The following is a 26,242-nucleotide window of genomic DNA, read 5'->3' as shown; positions in this document are numbered from 1 at the left end:
ATTATTTATCGTTTGCTTTCACTTTTAAAATTATTCATCGTTGGTATTTAATATGTTATTTAATTGTTTGTTTCCTAAATTCATAATTCACTTTTATCAGTATTAAATGGTATATTGCTTTAAAATTACTTTATTTTACATAGATAATGTTTATATTTTATATTGAATAAAGTTCAGTTTCAGTATTAATCGAACTGTGTTCCTTTTTCTTTTTAAAAATGTTTTATTGCTCTTTTTCGAATGGCCCTGATATAGTACTGACAGTTTGATAAATCTTACCTACATTGCTTGCGGCATTTTTTTAGTTAACAGGCCTTCTTCTTACTCTTGGTGGCCGTGATTAAACACGCCACCATTTTTTGGTATGTATCTTCCGTTTTACTTGTTATTAATGGATTTGTTCCACTTATACACACTGATCTTATATTATTTACTTGTGAAAATATTACATTCCCAAAACATAAATTCTGACCAGCTACGCGATACATCTCTTTACAGACACTCGGAGGGAGGGACAGTTACAGATGGAGACATACAGAGAGTGGGAGTGAGAGAGACAGAGAGAAATAAGCCGTTTTTATTTGTAACGGAACTGAAGTCAGTGCTTACGCTTGTAAATCAAAAATAATTTCTGTGATAAATCTCTGTCTGCTGTACAGCTGCGGCGCTGCATTGCAATTTCTAAAGATTAAATTTGAATAATGTTTATTTTATGAGATTGTGTATACATTTACCTAGCGTTAAATATCCAAGTAATACAACAGGGATGAATTCGCCTGGCATTTCTCACTGAGAATCACAGAAAAACAGCTTAAATCTGCAGAAGTACCGAAGTTTTACAATGAGTACATGTCCTTTTTTTTTCTTTTTTTTCTTTTTTTTTAAATATTGAAAGCGTTGAACAGTACAAAGTACAAATTTGAGTACTTATGTATTTTCGGTACCGTGCTGAAATAATATGGTTTTTATTTACAAAGCCAGGAGGGTGTTTTGTCAATATTGTGATTTTTTTTTTTTTTTTTTTTGGGGGGGGGGGGGGTTCTTTGTGTATGTAAAGTTATTTGTGTATTTTTCTTATGACCTGTCCAAGCATAGTATAAACAAACCCAACTTCCCCATATTAAGAACGACTTTCAAAATAAACACCCCATCCTCCCTGTGTTAAGAACTGCTTCCGAGGTTGGGGAGTGTTTATTATGAAAGTCGTTCTTAATATGGGAAGGTTAGGGTTGTTTATAATACGTTGGCACAATGATACTCTGCCCTTTCTTTAATTTTTCCTATTAGAATCATCCCTTTACTTTTTTTAATTACTATTTTTAACATCTGTTCGCTCGTGTTCCTGTTTGCTCAATCGATATAATTCGGCGGTTTCTTTCATTCGTCGGGCATTGCCCGCCGAGAATCACAGAAAAATCGACTTAAAACTGAAGAAGTACCGAAGTTTGGCAATGAGTTGTAGAGGACTAGAATATATAAATCCTAATCCCGTTACAAAAGAAAAATAATGAAACGAATGGAATGAAGGAAACAAAGACTCAATTGCTGGAATAGATAAACGTGTCGTTTATTTATTGTTGAAAGAATGAATGTTTTAGATATAACATGTGTTCATGTCCGCGCGGGTGTAACCATCGTTTGTTGCGGGATTGGTAGTATAGAAGGAAAAGGAAATGTGTGTTCATCTCACGCTCGGGTCACTATCGTTTGTTCGCGCGTGGGAAGAGAAGTGAGTGATGTAGTAGAAAATGGAAATGATAGTCCAGCGTGTAGACAAAGACAAAGATAGAGGGTTGACATCAGTTAAACTGTGCGCCATGTTAGCAGTCAGCTACGCGGTGGTGTTCTCTGGCACAAGTAGTAGATAGATAGAGAAAGAGTGAGAATGTCAATCCAGTTCATGGAGAAAGAAAGCATATAAAGTGTACATACTGTCTTTAAGTTCGTTCCCCCTACATAGTAGCAGAGGACGTGACGTGCGCGGGCGCCCCAAAAGGGGGGGGCGAATGGTCCAACAACCACTCAGCTCGAGAGCTAAGTCGAAAAAGGGCTGGAAACTGCTTGTCTCTTGCTTTTATACTTGTTTCCGGTGGTCTTTTGCACATGTGTGGATTTCATTTGAAAGGGGAAGTGACGTTGTCCATGTGTGTGTACATGTGCGTACGTTAGCATGTGTGTGTATATATACATGAATGTGAGTGTATGTATGCGATTGTGAATATATGTACGTGTGTGGACGTCGGCGTGTATGTTTGTGTACGCGTGTGTATATGATAAGTAATATAGCTTGAAATGTGAATGCGTGTTTTTGTGTGAGACTAGAAAATGCTCGCGCAGAGTACATGTTCTTTTTTTTATTATTAAAAGTGTTGGACAATACAAAGTACAATTTTGGTTACTTATGTATTTTTGGTACCGTGATGAAATAATATTGTTTTTATTTACAATGCCATTTTAAACTTTGAGAGAGGAGGATGTTTCGTCAATATTAAAAACTTAGTGTGAAACTTGAATTTAACCTGAAAACACTATTTACAAATAGCATGATACCAAAACTACATAACCAACGTAGAGGATGCATACTTTTTTCTAGATTTCTTAAACATGAGTTTCACAAACATCACTACATAGGAACGATTTTTGTCTTGAATTTACAAAAAACTTTGTACAAATCATTAACAGTTCATTTAAAGCTTCTTCTTTTAAATGGTAAAAAAAGTTAGGATCATAATATTAAATTACATAGTGTTACATACAGGGGCGGAGGGTTACAGCTGTGGCGAGCTTTGGAGATACATATTATTATTAGACTTATTAAAAAAAATAAAACGACTGGTTAGGCTATTTTGGCAGTACAGAACTTAATAATTTAATATTTGGCCAAAAACAAAAATAACAGCCGTATTTGAAATTTTTACGCGAGGGGGGAGGGTGCATACTACCACTTGGCAACGCCGTTTAACGGGTCCTGCTAGTATGAAATAATATTTTAATTCTGATCAAAATAATATAAATAATTATTGTAATTTTTATCAAAATAATATAGAATTATTATTTTAATTCTAATTAAACAATATTAATTTTTAATTTTAATCTTAATAAAAAAATATGAATTATTCTTTTCATTATAATCAAAATAATATTGATGCATTATTTTAATGTTATTTTTTAAAATTTTAATCGAAATAAGATAAATTTATTATTTTTATTTTAATTATAAATATTTTTTATTATTTATTTTTCCAAAAGATAAAAATTTATTATTTTCATTTTAATTAAAATAATATATATTTTTTAAATTCTAATCAAAATAATATTAATTATTATTTTAATTCTAATCAAAATAATTATAATTCATTATTTTAATTTTAATCAAAATAATATAAATTATTATTTTAATTCTAATCAAAATAATATAAATCTATTTTTTTATTCTAATCAAAATAATAATATTTCTAATTAAAATAATATAAAATATTATGTGCCTGATTTTCTAGATAAAAGTGTATTAAAAAACTCAAAGCAAATACTGACAATTCAAATGAATGTACTTATTCACTGGCCAAAGGGCCACCATTTTGTAGCTGACCCGCAATTCACATTACGTACAAATCATTACTAAGCGTTCTGTAATGGAGCTGATTAATAATGCAACAGAATCGTATCTAATTGAAATTATTTCGCTATCCCTGTTTGAAAAACTCTAGTTCTGTAATTCGTATGATGTTTCTTTAAAGATGTTTCATATATTTGTATTATGATTTGTTACAATAGTTCCATCATAATGCATCCAATGATAATGGTCGCCTACACTGGTCGAGGAGTTGCCAACTTATGTGCTGTCTGTGAACGTTGCAATTCCAAACGTTGAGCACCAAACCGTGTCGGGTTATACAAATAGTTTGTTTTTGCACATTGAGCTGCTACCGGTTATGTAAATGAGTTATTTTTGTTTTAATATAAACACGTATGATTCACATTTGGCAATGAAATTTGAGTCTTGTCCTGTTCAAATCGATGTTCATAGGAAAGTTTTTTTGTTTTTTTTTGTGTGTGGGTGTGTTTGGGTGGGTGTGAAACGTTGCACAACGGTGTTAATCGTCAACTGGGAGAGGTTGCTTGATACAGTCGACTTTTACTCTCACTATTTCAACACAATTTTAAAAGAATCTTGGCTTTCTATGGTTCCTGTTTTCTATTTCATGGAAGTCCATGCACTAATCAAGCTTTATTTACGACATACGTATAAATTATTTAAAAAAAACTACATGTGTCATCATTGATCTCTGACCATCTCCTCTCTATAAATATATAAGGAAGTATATAAAGTAAATACATTTTCCCTTCTCTGAACTTAATACCATTTGTTGACAAAAACTGTTCAGTCAGTTTTGGCAAATATTGGCATATATTAAAAATAATATACACAAATTTAATTTTAGATCAATTTCATCGAATTTCATATTTAATCCACTCAATATTTTTGTTTAGATTTTGAGGAATATGAGGAGCTATTTATCCCGCTGTTCCAAACCCTCTTTCTCTCATGAATGACACAGTGAAGAAAGTTGGAAATCTTTTTTACCGCTTATGTTCTTCTGCTTCTCCCTCTTTCATTAGCTATTTTCCTGTTTAACGTTATTTAATCTATAGAATAATGATCCTATAGCATCTATATAATTATAAGACTCAAATGACCTTGTAATGAGTGTTGTAACCGCACATCCGGTTTACGACTTCCGGTTGCGCATGTGTACATAAACATAAACCCATAACAGCGTAAACAAATAAACACAAATCGCTACTTTTGTAGAATTTGACCTGCGGACTGAAATATTACCGTTATTATTTCGAAATTATTATTTAACATAGGAAGGGTGGAGATGTTTTGCATCTATTCTGTATTACAACTATACTGTCGCAATTTTCTTACAAATAAATCAACTTTTAAATAAAAATAAAATAAACAATTATAAACAGAACTACTCATAGAAATCAATCTATATTGTTTTTTTCATTTTAATATACTTTCATAGAAATGTTTCTGTTGTGTCACAAAAACTATTTTCTTTACGTCAGAAGTGTCACGCTCATACATTAATTCCATAGCCAATCTAACATACTGGACCAACGGGTCACGGGTAGTCTAGTATTTTATAATCTGTGAATTAATAACACAGTAACATAGATGTGGTGGGGAAATTGATAAAACACTAGTTTGATAAGATGCGATTACAAACTTTTTACTTTTATTCTTATTTTTAATGATGGTAGACTTTTTACTTTGACAAAGTTTGAGGGGAAAATGAAAGGTCAATTATTTTCCTTTTTTAATCATTTAAGAAAAAATGAAAGAAAAATCTTTCATAATCCAAATAACATTTTCTTTGCAGACAAAGAAATGCTACGTAAAAAATATTAATGGTTGATTTGTTACGTTTTTATTTAAAAAGATGCAAACTCTTTGTTACATTTATTCATAACAAAATTAAAGTTTTTTTTTTTGTTTTTTTTCAGATAAAGAAACCCTATTTGAGTTACATATAGTACTTTTGAAAGTAAAAAGATTCCCGGGCAACGCCGCATCGGAATAGTTAGTACATTATAAAATGACTTGAAAAAAATATTGTTAATATGAAGAAATTAAGAACGTCCATGGTGGAACTATTGTAATAAAGCATGGTACAAATATATGAAATGTGTTGAAAGCAACATCATACGAATTACAGAACTAGAGTTTTTCAAAGAGGGATAACGAAAGAATTTCTATTTGATAATAAGATTCTGTTGCAAATTCTATTCTATTATTCAAGTCTAATTCTAACGAAAAAATAACATTTTTCTTGTATTATCAGCATTATTAAGATATTTTTCTATGAAATTATTTCGGAGAAACAGATGAACAAAAAAAATGTTTGTTTACTGCTACAAAAATTAAGATTTGATGAACATGAAAAATACATTAAACTTCAATAAAGAAAGATGAAGACTTTTTAATGTCTGTTATGATTGTTAATCATCAAAAAAATTCAGACTCACTGTTATGTTTAAATGTTTTTTTTGTTCTTTTTTTTTATTTCAGGCTTAATAGCGAATAAAGTTGCTGAAATTCATGTCAGTTCTAACAAAACTCAAGTAAGCAGTAGCGGGATCTCGAAGGAAACCTTAGAATGAAAAATGCAAAAAAATTGTTTACTACAATGAAAATTAAGATTTGTGAAACATAGAAACACATAAACTACAAACTTACTAATAACCTCGTCTTGAAAACCAATTCTATTATTAGAAAACATTCAGTGAAAAAGATCACTGCTTAACAGCTGCTGGAATTGGTTAGATTCGGTTGGTCTGTCATAGTCATTAATCGGCAAGTTGAGAATTAACATGTTTATTTTATTTTTTTCCGGGCCTTATCTACAGTGAATGAAAGTGCCAAAATTCAAGCCTGTTCCAACAAGACTTGAGCGAAACACTATAAAACATTCCGGAAGAGAACAAAGAAATGTAACAGAATGGAAAATCCCAGGCACAAAAAACATGGTCACACATTTGAAATGTTGACAGGCTTGCGGGTGTCAGGTTGCTAGAAAAGAGAACAGAACGTAGGTATTAACAACGTAGAATGCTTGCTGTGTAACTCACACACCTTTATTTATCTTTTTATATGTCTTTGCACAGTTTCTCAGCAATATTAGTTGTGTCAATATTCATTTTTCTGCCAGTCGAATGGAGATATTTTTATGGTGATATGGGGGTAGCTCTATGTTGCCTTACGAAGTGACGTAACTGGGTTTTCCAGTTGTAACTTTCCACCATGCTAGCAAGTATATATCTTTTTAAAGTATGTATAAAGTGCTCCACTTTTTCGTTTGCCTCACGCTAGAGGTGTGATTTTTCTGTGTCTAAAAACCTGACTGAATGGCAAAGTCTCTGAAATCTTGAAATAGGGAAAGCCATTAAAACGGTTCGATGCCTTTATTTGGTGAAAATCATTTTCAGGCGAGGTATGACTGCACTTGTGGACAGTGAGAGAAGTATTTTGATTTCAGGGAATTGGCAATAGTCATCGATTGTGACTAGCAGATATCTCCAGATGGAAACGGACCTGCAAAGTCAATTGAAATTTCAGTCCATAGGAGGAGAGTGAAGTGTATGGGTTCATGGTGTGTGTGTCTTGGCAACGGATGCAGCTGTGTAACGTTCCTTCCACTAGTTTATCTGTTCCTTTTCTCCTATTAGTTGTTTTCTCTTGAAAATGTCTTGGTCTGCATGATGGGCTATGTCGACTGTCTTTTTTCTTAATTGAGAAGGAATCACAAAACTGTTCTCGAAGAATGAGACACCCATGCACTGATAGTTCATCCTTGAATAGTGAAAAAAATTGAAAGCTGGGGGTCATTTCATCATCCATCTGCAGCCTACACTTTCTGTAACCGGGGTCTTCTGTAACTTGCTTAACTTCTTCAGGGGTGATGGATTGGATATGGTGTTTTGAAAAGGTTTACCTTATATAGGCTTCTGCTGCATTGTCTTTTGATGGTAAGTGGTGTGGATGGCGACTGAGGTAGGCTGCACGGTTTAGATCATCTTTCCCAGGTTTTCCTGTCAGAGCTCAATCTTGGCCCTTGTTGGTGCGAAACTCTTCATAACCCCAATAAGTAGTTGGTAGTCACTGGTGATGGTGAAATTTGTTCCGTATAAATAAATATAAATATTCAGCTGCATACTTTATTATTACTGCTCTACATCCGTAAGAGCACAACTGACATAGCATAGTACTTTCCCATTTTGTGTAAGAATTGCACCTAATCCAACTGGGCTTGCATCTAAAAGGATGTTGGTGTCTTTATTTGGGTTAAAGTAGGCCATGACTTAAGCTCCTGTTAGAACTTCCTTCATCTTGTTTAATGCTGATTCTTCTGTTTCTGACCATTTGCATTTTGTATCATTCTTTGTAAGCTGTCGAAGTGGTTCACTAATAGTCGCATAATAATGTGGGATGAATCTTGCCACATATTGAGTCATGCTTAAGAATGATCGAACTTCACTAACATTATTGGTGGATTTGCATTTGTTTACTGTAAAGACTTTCTCTGAGTCGGGCGATACTCCCTTTCACTGAAATATGTCCAAAGAAGATTAGTTCTTGCATAGAGAAAAGACATTTTTTCTGTTTAGCTTGACTCCAGCATTTTGTAGACATTGAAACGTTGAAAGATCACAGCCTATTATCTTGTGATGTTTGGTCACATTCGTGAATTATGATGTCATCTGATATGCTTTTTACTCTCCTAGAATATCTTTAAGGAGGTCAGCAATTTTGAAATGGTTCAGAAACTGCATTTACTCCAAAAACTATATGCTTGTAGCAGAATAATCCTGCATGTGTGGCAAATGTTGTGATGTATCTAAGTTCTAGTTGGTGATATGCATTTGAGAGGTCAAATTTGCTTCCTTTGCCTTCCTTATGTCGATGTAAATATATACACCACCATTTTTATTTGGTGGGGGTCGGGTGCCTACTACAATAGGGTTTACCCATGGGGTAGGTCCAGTGACTTCTTCAATGACGTCCATTTCTTGGAGACACTTAAGTTTTGCTGCAATATCTTTCCTTGTATAGAACGGTATTCTATGGTGTTGTTGCATTAGTTGGGAAACTGAAGAGTCAATGTAGAGGTTTATGGTAAATCCAGAAATTTTTCCTATTTTTCTGTAAAACAGTATGAGGAAACTAATCTGGAATTGGGACCATCACATGGAAGGAAAAATTTTTCGGCAGAGTGAGCACTAAGTAAATTCTGCAGTCCAAGTAAAGGACTTTCACTGTCGTCCATGAATATTTTGGCTTTGCAGCACTTGGCTTGAAATTTTATAGTGCCATTAATAAATCCTTGGACAGGTATTCCTTTCTGGATCTGTAAGCAAACATCTGAGTTGTAGTGTTGTACGCAGGTGGTTTGTGTTTTAAACGATCGCACACACATATAGCAATTGAGACTAGCACCAGTGTCTAAAATGAAAATTACCGGGAAATTATTCACAAGAGCAGTGACTTTAGGTGTTTTAGGTTGTGCCAAGATTTCAACTGAAAATACAAATTCATTACTACTTATCAAGGCTTGAAGGCCACTCGTGGATTTAATGAGTGCTCGGTAGTCACTGAGACAGCATATAATTAATGGTGAGGTAGAAATCAATTATTTAAACAAAAACTTGTTTCCATTGGACTTGAAGATAACCATATTGCAGTCAGCTAGGAAGCAGACTAGTGGAACAGAGTTCCACAGGCAGACAGTTCTAGAAAAGAAGCTTTGTTCATGGAATCTGTGTTTAGATTTAGGCACAACTAGAGAATGGGGGAAATTGTTGATAGTGGTTTCAGCTAGACGATAAAGCAGACAGACTCATAATGTCTCTTCTGTGGGAAAGTGGTTACAAAAAAAAAGAAGAAAGGGTACTACCTACTCCTAGTTTCAAAGCAGGTTTTGAACTTCATCAAGGCAGGATATGATGCTCTGAGCAGGATAGGGTGCTCCGCCCAGATATGGCAACAGTACTCCATTTTAGGAAGTATCTGGCTCTTATACAGGTAGAAGATTGCGTTGAGAGTTAGATACCTTTTGGAGCGGTAAAATGACGTAACCATTTTCCCAGCGACCTTAACAACAGATTTTATGTAAGTTTTCTATTTCTTTTAGATGAGAGCGATTCATATCGATTGGGGCCAAGTGCAGATCAGAGCATTTATGGTGAAAAGATAAAAGCTAGGTTTTGGATGCATTAAAATTAACCAGCCACCTTTTTCCCCATTGCACCACATGTTCTTGGTCTGAGGTTAAACAAAATATTTTTATATAAATTTAAAAATTAAGGTACAAGATTTATTTTGACATTCATCATTTTTTTATGTGCATCTTTATAAATTTTACAAAGTAATTTATAAAAACTTAATCTAAATTGAATCTAAAAATTATATTGGATTTCTTTTATGTCATGTACATTTTGTTGCACTTTTAAAAATTTTAGCTGAAAATTATATATCTATATCATCAATTGCTAAATATTAGAAAAATTTTGTTTTTTCAAGTGCAACAAAATGTGCATAAAATAAATCCAAGGTAATTTATAGATTCAGTTTAAATTAAATGTGTTTACCTTACTGTGTAAACTTTATAAAAGTGCACTTTGAAAATTGATAGATTATGAATTAATTTTTGTACCTTAATTTTTAAAGTTTATAAACAAAACATTTTGTTTAAGCATTTTTATACCTTGCAAGATATTATTTTCTAACTTGCATTAATTTCATAATTAATGATGTATATGAACACATAATTAATGATATGTATGAACACATGAACGCCATTGCCGTTGTCTTCTTATACCTGGTAAACCAATGTTTTTACATTCAATGTAAATTAGAATCTCAGACACGTCTATTCAATATTGACCGAATTATAAACGCATAATTATTTTGTGAAGGGACCGCAACATTCATCAAGTCTTTCAAGCACATTATCATACTAAATTATAAGAAAATATAATTTAACTTTCCTCCAATCTAATCAACCAAAGCTCTGAAGGAAGTACGTGATACATTGTCGTGTTTTAATTAGGGTACTGCTTGTATTCGTGCAGGTATGGATGAAAATTGATCTGGATTTATCAGCTCTAATCCCAAAAACGTGACCTCAGGGCAAACAACTTGACCCTAAATCTCTCACATACAAGACACTGCATTATTATTTCACTACTAATTCACTTATCGTTTCTTGATACAATACTACTGTACTTTAACTTATGTGTACACAACTTTTAATATTATTTCCAGGGTTAATAACAAAATATGTACATAGGTATTAAAACCTATTATTTATATGTAATAGGATTCTCGAACTTAGACCAACATAGTATTGCATCTGACAAATCTCGATAGTTAATTCTGCTTAGCCAAATTTTTAATCCATGTCCTAGTATAAAAAAAGAAATTCTAATCACGTACATATTATATCCGACCTTAAAATTATTTCAGTAGATTCACTGTTTACTTTCATTGAATAATTGTCACTAATAAACATCATTCATTCCGATGATACAGAACGTGTGAAATATTAAATTATCTTAAAAATCAATGACACTGTTTTATACTTCAATCACTACCTGATCATCATCATCATCTATATACACATATATATATACTAGCTGGACACCTGGCGTTGCCTGGTCATACAATACGCTTAAACATGATATTTTAATTTATGCAGATTACTTATTATTATTATAGAATCAATCCTCTATTAAATATTTTATATTATGGTGGACTAATTCTCAAAAAATAAAAAAATATTTTTAATTAAAAAAAATAATAATAATAATGTCGTTCATCAAATTCCGTCTGTGTTTGCTTACAATATCACGTCAGCTGATATTTGGGGTTCATGATGAATGCCTTGGAAAAGTCACTTCTGATTAATGCTTATTTTTGAAATATGCAAGCAAAGAAATGATTTGCAGCGATTTTAAATGGTGCCTCTTCTTTTATTGTAAACTTTACTCATTAATAAGAAAAAATTAAAATATAATGGTGAGGTACACACAGGTTTGAACAAGGGATCTTGTGATCTGTAGTTGAATGCTCTACCACTGAGCTATATCTCTAGAAATAAATCTACTACTGAGCTATATCGCCAGAAATAAATCTGTTTTTTCTAAGAAGGAACGATTTGCTGAGATTTTATTATTTCCCTTGGCTGGTGTAAAATATTACCTAGAAAAGATTTTTTTTATCTATACGAAAGAAAGACTATTTTTAAGATCAGATTTTTTCAATCTTCGATATTTATCAAATATATTTCTGTACAAAACATATCTAAGAACACTGCCAGACATATACATTACTTTTGTGTGAAATTTGCAAAAGATAGGCCCAGCCGTTTTGAAACCTATGAGGAAAGAATTCACACACACACACACACACACACACACACACACACACACACACACACACACACACACACACACACACACACACAGAAAGTGATTTTTATATAATAGTAGATACATGTTTCAGGCTTACTAGCAATCATTATTGTAACTATATTGTAACTGAACCTTCGGTCTAACAATTCACAACCGAGATATAAGTAATTCTTATTCCACATAGTTAACGTTTCAACCACCGTGACAGCAACCAAAAGAGCAAGAGAAATAAACCCTATATTTGTTTACGAACATAATAATTCTCAGAGAGTGTTCGATTTTCCATAAAGGGAGAGAACTTTTGCAATATTAATTAATTAGAAACTTTTCATATATTGTCTCAAACTGCTTAATTTATTTTTTATAAATAAATATTTATTATCCAGAAACATGTTTCATACTCACTAAAAATCATCAGTGTGGCTATATATAACTGTATTGCCGATTGGACGATTCAAACTTGTATATATATATATATATATATATATATATATATATAATACTTGTTTATTGTTATATAAACATGGTCACATCCTGCTGCTACAAATAGCCACTTGTTTCAATCAAACAACAGATATCATCAGGCAGCGACTTGATTATTCAAAAGTTCAATGAATAATGAATTGAACTTTTGAATAATCAAGTCGCTGCCTGATGATATCTGTTGTTTGATTGAAACAAGTGGCTATTTGTAACAGCAGGATGTGACCATGTTTATATAACAATAAACAAGTATTATCAGCTCTTTTTATTGAGCACTATCTAACAACCTCGTTGAATTCATTTACTTTTGAATAAAAAAACCCCGAGTATATATATATATATATATATATATATATATATATATATATATATATAGATACTATATTATACTATACTATACTATACATATACGTATAAGTATATATATATTATATATATATACGTATAAGTGTATATATATATATATATACGTATAAGTATATATATATATATATATATATACGTATAAGTATATATATATATATACGTATAAGTATATATATATATATACGTATAAGTATATATATATATATATATATATATATATATATATATATATACGTATAAGTATATATATATATATATATATATATATATATATATATATATATATATATATATAAGTGAACGGTGTCTGTGTGTGTGTGTGAAAAAGGTCAAAGGTTACATCGACCGAAACGTTATGAGAATGACACTCAAGGTGAGAACAGTAGTCTGGAGAATCCAAATAATACGAATAAAAAGAGAGAGGAGTGATACATTTCTTTCTATATAATAATATTAGAAAAATGTGACTCATTTGACTAACTATTGATATCGAAATAAATTGTTTAAATCAAGAAAGAGTGAGTTTGCAAAGCCAGTAAAAAAATAAAAAGGAAAAATCTTTTGATCGTTCTCCCCCCCCTCTCTCTCTCTCTCTTTCTTCCAACGGGCTAACTCATATTACTGTCTGTGATGATATTCCCTTTAGTTTATAATGGACCATACCAATCTTTTTATTCTGCCCTGTCTTTGACTCTTGAGTGAGAAAGAGAGAGAAAGAGAGAGACAGACAGATGCAAGAAAGATAAATATCTATCTATCTATCTATCTATCTATCTATCTATCTATCTATCTATAAAAGTGAAAGTGTGTGTGTGTGCGTGTATGTCTGTGTCTCTGTGTACATTTCCCTACGCAATAACTCTGTCAATTTTAATCCTACAGACTCGAAATTTGATATACAGAGTACTGAGATTTGGGAAAATCCATGTGATTAGTTTTCGGCCAGAAATTTTGTGGTTAAGGGGTCAAAGTTCAACGATTTGACCTTTAAGAACTCTACCAAACTCCTCCGATAATTTTGAGTCTACATGCTTGAAATTTTGGATATAGGTTCCTTGGACATGGATCTAACTTAATAACTTGATTTGAGCCCAAAACAATAAATTTTAAGGGGGATATAATAGGAGTCAAAGTTTAAAAAAATCGACCGCTTTTTTTTTTTTTTTTGCTCAACATACACCTCCAAATACCCGGGCAACGCCGGACTGAAATGCTAGTCTTTCTATCTATCTATCTATCTATCTATCTATCTATCTATATATATATATATATATATATATATATATATATAAGTGAACGTGTGTGTGTGTGTGTGTGTGTGTGTCTGTGTGTGGGTCTGTGTACATTTCCCTATGCAATAACTCTGTCAATTTTTAGTCTCAAAATTTGATATACAGGGTACTGAGATTTGGGAAAATCGATGTGATCGGTTTTTGGCCAGAAATTTTGCGATTTGACCTTTGAGAACTCTACCAAACTCCTCTGACAATTTTGGGTCTACGTACTTGAAATTTTAGATATAGGTTCTTTGGACATGGATCTAACTTAATAACTTGATTTGAGCCCAAAACAATAAATTTTAAGGGGTTATAATAGGGATCAAAGTTTTAAAAAAATTTACCTCTGCGGTCTCTTCCAAATTACTCAGACAATTTCTGGTCTAAATATTTGAAATTTTACATAAAGGGTATTCAGAGATAGGGCGAGCTTTTTCATCTGTTTGGGTCGAAAATTTTTAGTTACCAATATATAAATTTATGTATGTATGTCTGTTTGCATGTCTACCTTAAACTTTCAATAGAGGCGACGGATTTTACCAAGATCAATATCGTTTTAAAGTTCGACCTTTCATACGACAAATATCGAAAAATTGGCTAAAAACATGAATATCTTCCCCTTCAACTAGGCACTTTTCTACGGTGGGGGGGGGTCACTTTTTTCGCCAATATTTTTTATTTTATCCTCTCCTTTAGATTGTCTAGCCTTAATTTAAAAAAAATATCGCTTCCGGTTTGGCGGTGGTCGTAACTGCATAAATGTTAGGTTTTACCCCGTTCTTTTCCTCCTTTGCAGTACGAGTTTGAGCCTAACACTTTTTTTGTTTTGTTTGCTCAACATACACATCCAAACACCCGGGAAACGCCGGGCTGAAATGTTAGTATATCTATAAATGTGAACGTGTCTGTCTGAGTGTGTGTGTGTCTGTGTACATTTCCTTACGCAATAACTCTGTCAATTTTTAGTCTACAGACTCGAAATTTGATATACAGGGAACTGAGATTTGGAAAAATCGATATGATTGGTTTTCGGCCAGAAATTTGGCTGTTAAGGAGTTAAAGTTCAACGATTTGATCTTTGAGAACTCTACCAAACTCCTCCGACAATTTTGGGTCTAAATAGTTGAAATTTTAGATATAGGTTCCTTGGACATGGATCTAACTTAATAACTTGATGTGAGCCCAAAACAATAAATTTTAAGAGGTCATAATAGGGGGCAAAGTTAAAAAAAAATTTACCTCTGCGGTCTCTACCAAATTACTCAGGCAATTTCTGGTCTAAACATTTGAAATTTTACATAAAGGGTATTCAGAAATCGGGCAAGCTTTTTAATCGGTGTCGGTCGAAAATTTTTAGTTACCAATATATAAATCTATGTATGTATGTATGTATGTTTGCATGTCTGCCTAAAACTTTTGACAGAGGCAACGGATTTTACCAATATCAGAATCATTTTAGTCCGCCCTTTCATACGACAAATATCGAAAAATTGGCTAAAAACATTAATATCTTCACCTTCAACTAGGCACTTTTCTACAGGGAGGGGGCGCTTTTTTCGACGATATTTTTGAAAGTTTTCCCCTCCTTATGATTTTCTAGCCTAAATGTTAACATGATTGACTTCAGGTTTGGCGGTAGTTGTAACCGCAAGGACGTCAGGTTTCTCCCCCCGTTCTTTTCCTTCTTCGCGGTATGGGTTCGAGCCTGCCTTCCTATTACCACTTTTTTTTTTTGCTCTACATACACTTCCAAACACCCGGGCAACGCCGGGCTGAAATGCTAGTATAGAATAAAAGAGGGTAAAAGTGCTAGAAAATTTATAAAATAGTTGAATCAATTGTAAATTGCAGCTACATATGAACCCCGGGATACGGCATTAATCCATTCCGAGTGTAAACATTATAAATAAAAAATATATTAAAGGAAAAATGAAATTTTATTTACTTTTGGGGTGATTGGTCTTGAGCTGGTAGTGGGTGGTGGCAGAGGGGTGAAGACAGCAGATATAAAAACGTATCAACACTAATTATGTTAATGTATACATGATAAATTTAATTTATTATTAAAAATGCTCGTTTTATTATTTTTTCTTTCGTAATTTTTTTATGGCTTTTTTAGAACTTAATTTTTAAACACTTTTTCATCATTGCTTTCTCTTATATTTTTGTCTAGAATCATTCTTAACATCTATGCTTTTTGACGCTCCTCTTGTGGAGAAATACAAAAAGCTTATTTCTCGCAACTCCTCAAAATACATCTGAAATGACCTATGCACCTTGCACGTGTCATTAATACTGTCCATAAGACGACTTGTGAGAATTTTTTCTGAATATTTTTATGCAATAAATCTAGCAAGGTTTTCAAACCGGTAGCTTCCCTTATTCCTGCCGTGTTCTTTTAACCTTTTTTAATTGAAAATGTCACAAAATTGACTTCCATCTCATTTTTTAACCTTTTTTAATTGAAAATGTCACAAAATTGACTTCCATCTCACTTTTTAACCTTTTTTAATTGAAAATGTCACAAAATTGACTTCCATCTCATTTTTTTAACCTTTTTTGCCTGAAATATAGCTCACATATACGCCTAGCAGTTGTGTTTCAAACTTTATAATAATCGGTCAATAAGTTTAGGGGTGAATCCTCTAGATACAAATATATAAACGCATCCAGATACCTAACATGCATACATTACACACGATTTGGATAGGGGTCCTCAGCTTTCAGCCCTTAACCCTTAATATTGGAAGTCATGATCATTAAACATCCATTCATTTCTACCCCTAAGGCATGCACTAGTTTGTTCTTAACCAGATAGATACCTACATGTACAGTATGTACTTAGACTTACAGCTATCTATATTACATAGCAATAGCTGTTTCTTCCTTAGCTTTGCGATTGGTAAATACAAAAACTGAACCGATACTCTATAATGCAAAATACAACTTCCTGATTTATAAACAAAAGCTGAAAATATCCTCATTAGAAATGGAAACCTACTTAATACCCATAACCCTCATATATTCGCATCTTCTGGAAATCTCCCCATATAACTATTTACTGTATTATACATAATGTAGACACCATAGCGTATAATTTACTTCCACCTGTACTGTATTTTACTTATCAAAAATGACGTTACTTGTATCTATTGAATATACATATTAACCCTTCTGGCATCTAAAATATCCAAAGCTTGTACAACAATTTTTAGTTAATTTGTAATATCAAGCCATTCTGTAATGCATTATCCTATTCCTAAGCCAACATAGAAATAAAAGGAAGAAAATTTTATTTTACTTTTATTTTTTTTACTTACTTATTTATTTATTTTTTCTCAATTATAAATTTAAAGGAAAAAAACATTAAGTCATATTAACTCCTTCCAACAGACCTGTTTGCAAATATAACTGCTTCCACTGCATGAACTCTTACGCACCACCTTCTCCAGTAACAATGAAATAGCAATGTCCCGTAATCACTTTGAGGAGTATAATTTCTCAGTAGATATATAACATTCATAAACTAACCCAGTAACAACACTAACCACCCTCACGGGGTCGCAGAAATACCTGGATTAGGACCCAGGCGCGGGGACAATCCCTCTTGGTACCGATGGACCCGTAGATCTTCCCTGGTCATCCGTCTAGGAGAAGGAAAACTCTGAAGGTAAACCTAAGGGGAGGAAGGCCTCTTCAGTCTTGGGTGACAAGCTTCCTAAAGCTGGTGACTCAAACAAATTACCGGTCTGCAAACCTAAACTGCTTAAGGAGTAGATAGGCATTGTCTATCGCCCGGCTTTCATAGTCCTTGTTTGTCTATTAGCCAGGCGTAGAGGTCAAACTACTGGGAGTCGACAGAAACACGGTGGTCGATCTTGTTTCCTGACTAGAGCAATGAATGCCGTTTTTCCCCACTACCGACACATCCCATCCCTTAAACTGGGCACTTGGGAGTGCTTGAATACCGTAATGCCAGTGCAAGCAGATTGGGTTGACCATCATCTGATGGGTTGAGGGTACTGGATAGACAGTTCCTGGCTGCTGTTCCCAACTGGTAGTACAGGTGCCCTAACTCTTTGGTAGCGCTTAGAGCGGCTGCTCCATCAACAGTTGTATAATATCGGGATGTTTGTAGTGCCATGTCGCGCATGAAAAGGGACCCTGCACTCATCCCTGGTGGGCTATCCTGAGGCCACAGCCCTAGTAGATGGAGTGACAGCTGATGATCTGCTTGTGTTGCATGTCTTTTATTCTGCATAACCACTTGCTCAGCACCCCTTACCTAAACTGAAACTCTTAAAAATAAAAATGGCAGTACATTAAAAAATTACACTAAAACCAGGCCAAAACTCAAACAAAACCAATCTGCCTTCTCCCTGGAGGCTCGCATTTATGAACATCCGTGGGCTTAGAACTAATTTAAATGATGTTGAAGCATTTCTCTTAATAAACACCCCACTTAGCACTAAGTGAGACTAACCTACACTCCTCAATCTCCTCTAACTACTTTAACATGCCTGGATATCTCCCACTCTGCCGTAAGGACTCTGACAGACATATGCACGGGCTTGGAGTCTACATTCGAAACACCTTCCCCTTGACTAGAGAAACTAAACTAGAATCGGATGATCAAGTCTTTATGTGCTTTAGACTTAACATACAACATAACATAAGCTACTTTTATTTTCCCTACCGCTCTCCCTCGACCCAGGACTGTACCCTAATAGACAAAGTCTCTGACAGCATAGATACAGCACTTTCCCTCGACACTAGCTCACAAGTGCATGTATTTGGTGACTTCAATGTCCACCACAGCAACTGGCTTGGATTTTCTACTTACACAGATGCAGCTGGTATGACAACACGTAACTTCTCTCATTCCCTATCACAGATGGTTACGTTTCCAACCCGTTTCCCAAACCAGCAAGAACAACATGCATCACTTCTAGATCTGTTTCTGACCACAGTTCCTGATGACTATGTAACGAATGCCCACATCCCTCTTGGGAACGCCAATCATGCAGTGGTAATGGTGGAAATCGCCCTAAACTCTAGAGCTAAAACTGAAGAGCCACTGCTCAAAACAACGAGATATTATAAAAAGGCTGACTGGGAAGCCATCAGGGACCTCATCAGGGATGCTCCATGGCAAATATCTTTTCACTTCCTGCTGAACATTGCACTAATGAGACCACTGAATAGTTCAAAGCGGCAATTGAAGCACATGTTCTCGCACGCAAATTCTATAGCAAACCCCACTTTTCCCAATGGTTCACTTCAACTTGTGCAGCTGCCATAGTGCAAGGCAGCATGCGTACTGCAAATTTAACCGGCATAAGTCTAGATCAAACAGACAGAAGTACATAGAAGCCAGAAATAACTGTAAGAAAGAAACAGCGAGAGCTAAGAGAGAATTTACTGAAACCACCCAAAAACGCATCAAAGCACAGAAATTAGGAACCTGAGACTTCTGGAAAATCTACAACAGTGTAGTAAATAATAGGCATTCAACAATTCCCCACTATCCAACAATCATGAGGTTGTTTGCTCTGCAACTGAGAAGGCTAACATGCTTGCCAGACGGTTTGACTTCAACTCCACACTGGACTCTGATAACCACCCCCTCCCTGACTCCTTTGCGGACAGACGCCACACTAGACGATCTGAAAATCAGCCCTGCTCAGGTGCATGCTATCATAAGAAAGCTTGACACTGCAAAAGCATGTGGACCTGATCTCATCCCAGCTGTGCTATTAAAAAAGTGCACCGCCAAAGTAGCTCCAGTTCTCTCCAAACTTTACAACAAATGCCTTAATGAATCTTGCTTTCTTGCCTGCTGGAAAACTGCTTCTGTGGTACCAGTATTCAAGAATTCTGGCGAAAGAACTGACCCAGTAAATTATCGCCCCATTAGCCTCCTCCCACTTTTCGCCAAAATATTTGAGACCATAATTAACCAAGCTCTAGTCCATCACCTTACAGATGCTAAACTTCTGACTGACAAACAATATGGATTCAAGCAAGCCTGTTCCACAACAGACATCCTAACTGTAATCTCAGAATGTATATACCAGTCACTGGACAAAGCTGGGGAGGGTATAGCATGAGGGTCTTCTCAAGAAAATCATATCATACGGCATCACTGGAAGAATACATAACATAATTAGATCTTTCTTAGATAAGAGAAAAATCCAGGTTGTCCTTGACTAAACAATATGATATAAATGCGGGAGTGCCTCAGGGGTCTATCCTTGGACCTCTGTTATTCCTAATATTCATAAATGACCTCCCTGACAAAATTGTCTGTGAGATGAGTATGTATGCTGATGACACCACGCTCTATAACAGACATGGCAGGAAAACAAATGAACACATATCTAAAGAAATGACAGAAACACGATCCGTAATGGAATGGGGACAAAAATTGATGGTCACATTCAATGCTGCCAAGACTAAACTTGTTTCCTTCAATAATTACAAGAAACCTTCCCTACTGCCAATAACAATGGCCAATGACTTTTTATTTGAAAGTACATCTTTTAAACTCCTCGGCCTAACGTTCACAGGAAACATGAGTTAGAACAATTATATTGAGAACATTGCCAGGACCGCTGCGAGGAAGGTGGGTTCTCTTTACCGTGCTAGAAAGCTATTAACGCCTGAAAGTATCCTATACCTCTATAAGGCTACCATTCGCCCATGTATGGAGTATTATTGTCATATTTGGGCTGGTGCATCTGCCACTAGTCTCTCGCTCCTAGACAAGGTTCAAAAGAGAGTCGCCAATCTGATAGGTCCTTAATTGTCAGCTAAATTTCAGCCTCTGTCACATCGACGAAATGTTGCATCCCTCTGCCTGTTCTACAAGTACTTTAACAGTGATTACTCTGACGAACTGCAAGCACTTGTGCCCCCTAGACGTAAATACCCCTGACAAATTCGACAAGCAGCTAAATCCCACCCCTTCACAATAGAGATCCCTAGATGCAAGAGAGCCTTCTACTCCAGTAGTTTCTTCCCCAGAACAACTAGACTTTGGAATTCCCTTCCGGGTGCCTGCTTCCCCGACTGTACCGACATGCAGAAGTTCAAGTGTAACGTAAATCGACATCTTGCTGCCCAACTTCCTATATAGTACCCCTGATGCTCATGTCCCTGATAGTAGTCCCCTACAACAAAGTGACAATGTGCCTTGTTTGGGGTGAAAATGCAATAAAAAAAAATGTTTTTATCGAGAAAAACATTTCCCGATAAATGAGGACTGTCTTAAATATTCCAGTAATACTAACGATTTTACATGTATGTTTCTTTGTGTTGCTTTTTTTTCGAATGTGAAGAATATCATCACGAAATACATTTTAAATTACAACAAAACAAGGATTAATTATGTACATTTCTTTTAGTTCTAAAACAAAGCAAGTGCAGAAAATATCGATTAAAGATAAAATCGCGTATCTCGTCTCATGTACTGACCCGTTTTTAGTCAATAAAGGTCATCAACAGCTTCGACCTGAAGTTTGTAACAGCATTTAAAGGTTTATCTCTATTGGTATTTTGATCTTGAGGGTCGATTCTTCCAGGTATTCTCTCCCTCTGTTGCACGAAGTGTCCTCATTCGCAATGGAGTGCTAATGGAACTATAGTTTTTTTTGTTGTTTTTCTGTTGTTATTAATTTTTATTTTTATCCAGATTTCCGATTAAAAAACAACATTCTAAATTTGGAGGCCAGTAACTACGGATTCATCTGACATCAAGCGATACTGATACACGTCCGCTTACTTATTTATTTCTACCAAAACTCCTCGTTCTTCTTTGACCGCTTTAATATCCGAAAAAGCAAGAAAAATTTAAAAGAAAGTTAAAACAGTTGATAATTTGATCCAAATAAAATATTTAGAATGAATAGATGTTCAGTTAAAAACTGTTGTTACTATTTAAAAATAACATTCATAATGAAAATTATGAATTGTTCAAGATTTGTTGCAAGTTCCTGCAAATCTAAAATATATAAATTTTCAAATAGGCTGTGCCCTTTTATGCATCCACCCCCGTTGAGATACTCGATTCGTTAATGATGGTCGTGTTGAAATAATCTTGAAATGTTGAGAACTTATCCTACGAAAACACACACACACACACACACACACACACACACACACACACACACACACACACACACACACACATGCGTGTGTGTGTGTATATATATATAAACCCCGTGTGTATATATATATATATATATATATATATACCCCACCATCAGCATCCCCGCCTCAGTTCATCTCACATGGCCATCACGGAGGTGGCTCTTCAAACTAGCAACCGACTTGCATGGTCTTAAAAAAAGATGACACATAAAGACGACACATAAAGCTAGGTGTCTGCACCGGGTTAACTGAACCACTCGGGTGACTTCGTGTGGTTCACATACATACATACATACATACATACATGATGATTGCAACGTCTTGTCAGGCGAGTGCCACTCCTTCAGACATGAGCCCAAAAATGACTTTTTTTTAGTCCTACTGGTGAATTCACACGCTCAAGCAATCATGACACTGAAGACTGTCATTGAGATAGATCAATTATTACATGTGTCCAGCATTTCAAGCCTCCACATGTCACAGGACCATTTTTTATAGACAAATACCTGAGGGAGTATCTATACACAGATGATGTTCCAGAGTCTTAGTTTTGTGCAACATCTAAATCTCTCTCTCTCGATTTAAAATGTTGAGATCCAGCAATCAAGCAAGAGCAAGATAGCCAGCAACAAGTTAAACTGCAGACCAGCTTAATGCGGGTACTGGTCTCCCACTTTATGGTTTTTTAAATCAGAGATTTGCTTCTCCTAGACAGGTTTCCTTCACCACGGGTTATGGGAGCTCTCTCCACCCCAACACACACATACATACACACAAATACACACGGTGCTAGTTGGCCGTTACCCCGAAAAAGGGTTCATTCACCCTTTAGAAGGTCTTGTTTTTAATCCTTCAGGGAGACTAGCCATCCTCCTCACCAAACAAGTCTGGTGGGGGAACCAGTGTAGTCGCCATATATATATATATATATATATATATATATATATAACTACTTCACTTACATTCATAATTTAATATACGAAAGTATAAATTTATACGTAAACTTTAAGTATTTACTTCAACAGTACTCAATACGTAAGTAGAGCAAGGTAGTAAGCTATAAAACACATATGGCGACCAAGCCACACAGAACATTCCACGCCTCATCCACGCTAAGATTCATCAGCCTGATGAATCCTAGCGTGGCTGGTGTTGTTATTGTTGTCGACTGAGTGGGTGCATGAAGCACTGTGACGGGAGTGGAGGAGGAGGAGGAGGAGAGAGGAGAGAAAATTAGCCGATAAGGGACCGACGCGCAGATAGCCACATCTCCTCCTAGCGACACTCCCACACCTTGACAGTCTGGTCCACGCTGCCAGATATCACAAACGGTGCCGTCTTGTGCATGTCTAATGAAGTAACAAAATGTTAGTGAGTATTGAGCGTTTTGTAGTTCCGTTTATTACGAGTGTCCTAAGTTCTGATGGTCTTGTCATCGGAGGCACTCAGAATAAATTTGCCACCAGGGTGAAAGAAAGAAGGAAGGGTCCATTTCTCGGGGCTGTTTCCAATAGTCTCATTAATGCTTGGTGAGCTGACTCGGGAGCCCAGGCAATGCATTCGACAACATGTTCGTGTTCCCTCAGTTCAACTTTGCATTCAGCAGTGGCCACTACCCAAACACGAACAGTTTGATCATTGGAGCAGCTGGCCAAGAGGGAGCCATCAGCACAGATTCGCACCATGTGGACACATTCTCTATGTCCAGAAAAGGTCTTCACACAAATTCCAGTGGAAATTTCCCATAGTTTGATTGTTTTGTCTCTGGAGGCTCCGACCACATAATCTCCAATTGGCATAAAAGTGACACCCGAAACATAGTGCGGATACATTCGTAACCAGTAAACTCCCATAATCCTAACGACATATCAGCTGAGCAGGATACCAGCAGTTTCCCGGTGTGATCAAAAGCAATATCTTGAACAGAATCTGTGTGGCCTTTTAGAGAGCGTTCATAATCGCCAGCTTCATAATCCTACACCTTAATGGTGGCATCTTCGCTGGAAGAAACAATGAAAGAAATCTATAAGATACATACATACATACATACATGATGATTGCAACGTCCTGCCAGACGAGTGCCACTCCCTCAGACATTTAAAATCCATGAGCCCAAATGCCTGAGGGAGTATCTATACAAATATGATGTTACAGAGTCTTAGCTTTGTACGACAGCTAAGTCTCTCTCTCGGTTCAAAATGTTGAGATCCAGCAACAAGCAAGAGCAAGATAGCCAGCAACAAATTAAACTGCAGACCAGCTTAATGCGGGTAATGGTCTTCCGCTTTATGGTTTTTTAAATCAGAGATTTGCTTCTCTTAGAAAGGTTGCCTTCACCACGGCTTAGGGAGCCCTCTCCACCCCAATACACATATACACACACACAAATATACACCGTGCTAGTTGGCCGTTGACCCAGAAAAAGAGTTCATTCGCCCTTTGGAAGGTCTTGTTTTTAATCCTTCAGGGAGACTAGCCGCCCTCCTCGCCAAACAAGTCTGGTGGAGGAACCAGTTTAGTCGCCGGTGACCCGACCATGAGGCAGGTAGTACTGGGTTACATGGTACCAGTAGCACATGACATGACCTGACATACATACATACATACATACATACATACATACATAAAGTTCAACCTATGAAATTTGATGGACAAACACACGCAAACACATTTGCTGTATGTGTGTTTGCTATGCTTACATACATGTATGTGTATGTATGTATACATGTATGCATATATATATATAAATACATGTCGGATTCGAACAACACCAAGGTCTTATGCAACCTACCGCGTGCGGTTTACGAACCATCTAGATCATCTATCACTCCTTTGCGCTTACAACCTACAGAAACTGGACTCTGATTTATGAAAGTATGATAGGTTATGAAAAGGAAGGGTTGTAAAGAGATAGCTTCGAATTTGAGGGTATCAAAACCAAAGCAAAATATGATGAAAGTAAAAATAAAATAGATAAACCCCATAATTTATTATACCATACTTGTTCACACTGAAACACTTATCACAATATTCTGTGGATCTATATTAAAAAAACCTTGTTAAACTTTGTGACATATTTCCATTCTATGGAGGTCAGGTGCGAACGAACACAACATAATTTTATTATACCATATTTCTTCAAACTGAAACATAATTATCAAAGTATACTTACGCAGATAGACATGAAAAGTCTTTATTAAAGTTTGTGCCTATTTCCATTATGGAGGCCAGGCGCGAACGCCGACCCCACAATTTTATTATACCATCCCTATTTAAGTTAAAACATACTTATCAAAGTATTCTTATGTACATCTATATCAAAAACACTTGTAAACGTTTTTTTTTTTTTTAATTTTAAAATTTTTTTATTTCCATACTTTGTGGATCAGGCACGAACGCAGACCCCACAATTTTAATGAATCATCATTATGCCAGATCAAACATACCCATTCTGTGTCTCGATACATCTTCTATCATTATATGTAATCGGTTTTTTAAAATAGTCAACCATATAGAAGCCTATTCGTGACTAGACACACACACACACACACACACACACACACACACACACACACACACACATTCAGCTTTATATTATATATATGTGTGTGTGTGTGTGTGTGTGTGTATGTGAATTTAATACGTATATATGCATGTATTATTATTATTATTATTATTATTATTATTATTATTATTATTATTATCATTATATGTATTGGTCATCCATAGACAGACTGTTTCGTTGTATTACCCCTCCTGTTCAGTGCGGCTAGACTAGCACCCGTCCTGAATAGGATTGAACCTATACCCATTTACTTGATAGTCGACAGCTCTACTCATTAGCCCATGGAATCGGCGCCTGCAAACGATTTCGTTTGTACGTGCGCATGCGCATGTTTGTAAGATGGGATGTAAAATTGATACAAAAAATTTCGGAAATCTTAACTGAAACCTTTTTTTGTTAAAGGCAAGAAGAAATAAAA

At 35.2% G+C, this 26,242-nt stretch overlaps 2 protein-coding genes across 5 annotated transcripts in view; both read right to left on the bottom strand.

Annotated features, from left to right (window-relative positions):
• Positions 1-26,242, bottom strand: part of LOC145295349 (universal stress protein in QAH/OAS sulfhydrylase 3'region-like) — a 152,590-nt gene that overhangs the window by 122,518 nt on the left and 3,830 nt on the right. The window contains exon 1 of one of the 4 annotated variants that reach the window (XM_080141463.1): positions 280-361. The exons of the other annotated variants lie outside the window; for them this stretch is intronic. The gene's annotated coding sequence lies outside the window, so the exon portion shown is untranslated. Of the gene's footprint in view, positions 1-279; positions 362-26,242 lie in introns of those variants that run through there. 4 annotated transcript variants of the gene reach the window in all.
• On the bottom strand, positions 23,323-25,071 carry LOC145302785 (uncharacterized). The gene is given in 4 exon segments (XM_080144676.1): positions 23,323-23,791; positions 23,794-24,078; positions 24,081-24,282; positions 25,051-25,071. Coding segments are annotated over 4 exon segments (765 nt in total). The 3' UTR covers positions 23,323-23,534.

This window comes from Euprymna scolopes, chromosome 2 (assembly GCF_053919585.1).
Source record: "Euprymna scolopes isolate OS-2025 chromosome 2, ASM5391958v1, whole genome shotgun sequence".
NCBI classification, from domain to species: Eukaryota; Metazoa; Mollusca; class Cephalopoda; order Sepiida; family Sepiolidae; genus Euprymna; species Euprymna scolopes.
Note: the sequence above shows the minus strand (reverse complement) of the source record. Positions and strands in the feature narration are given on the sequence as shown.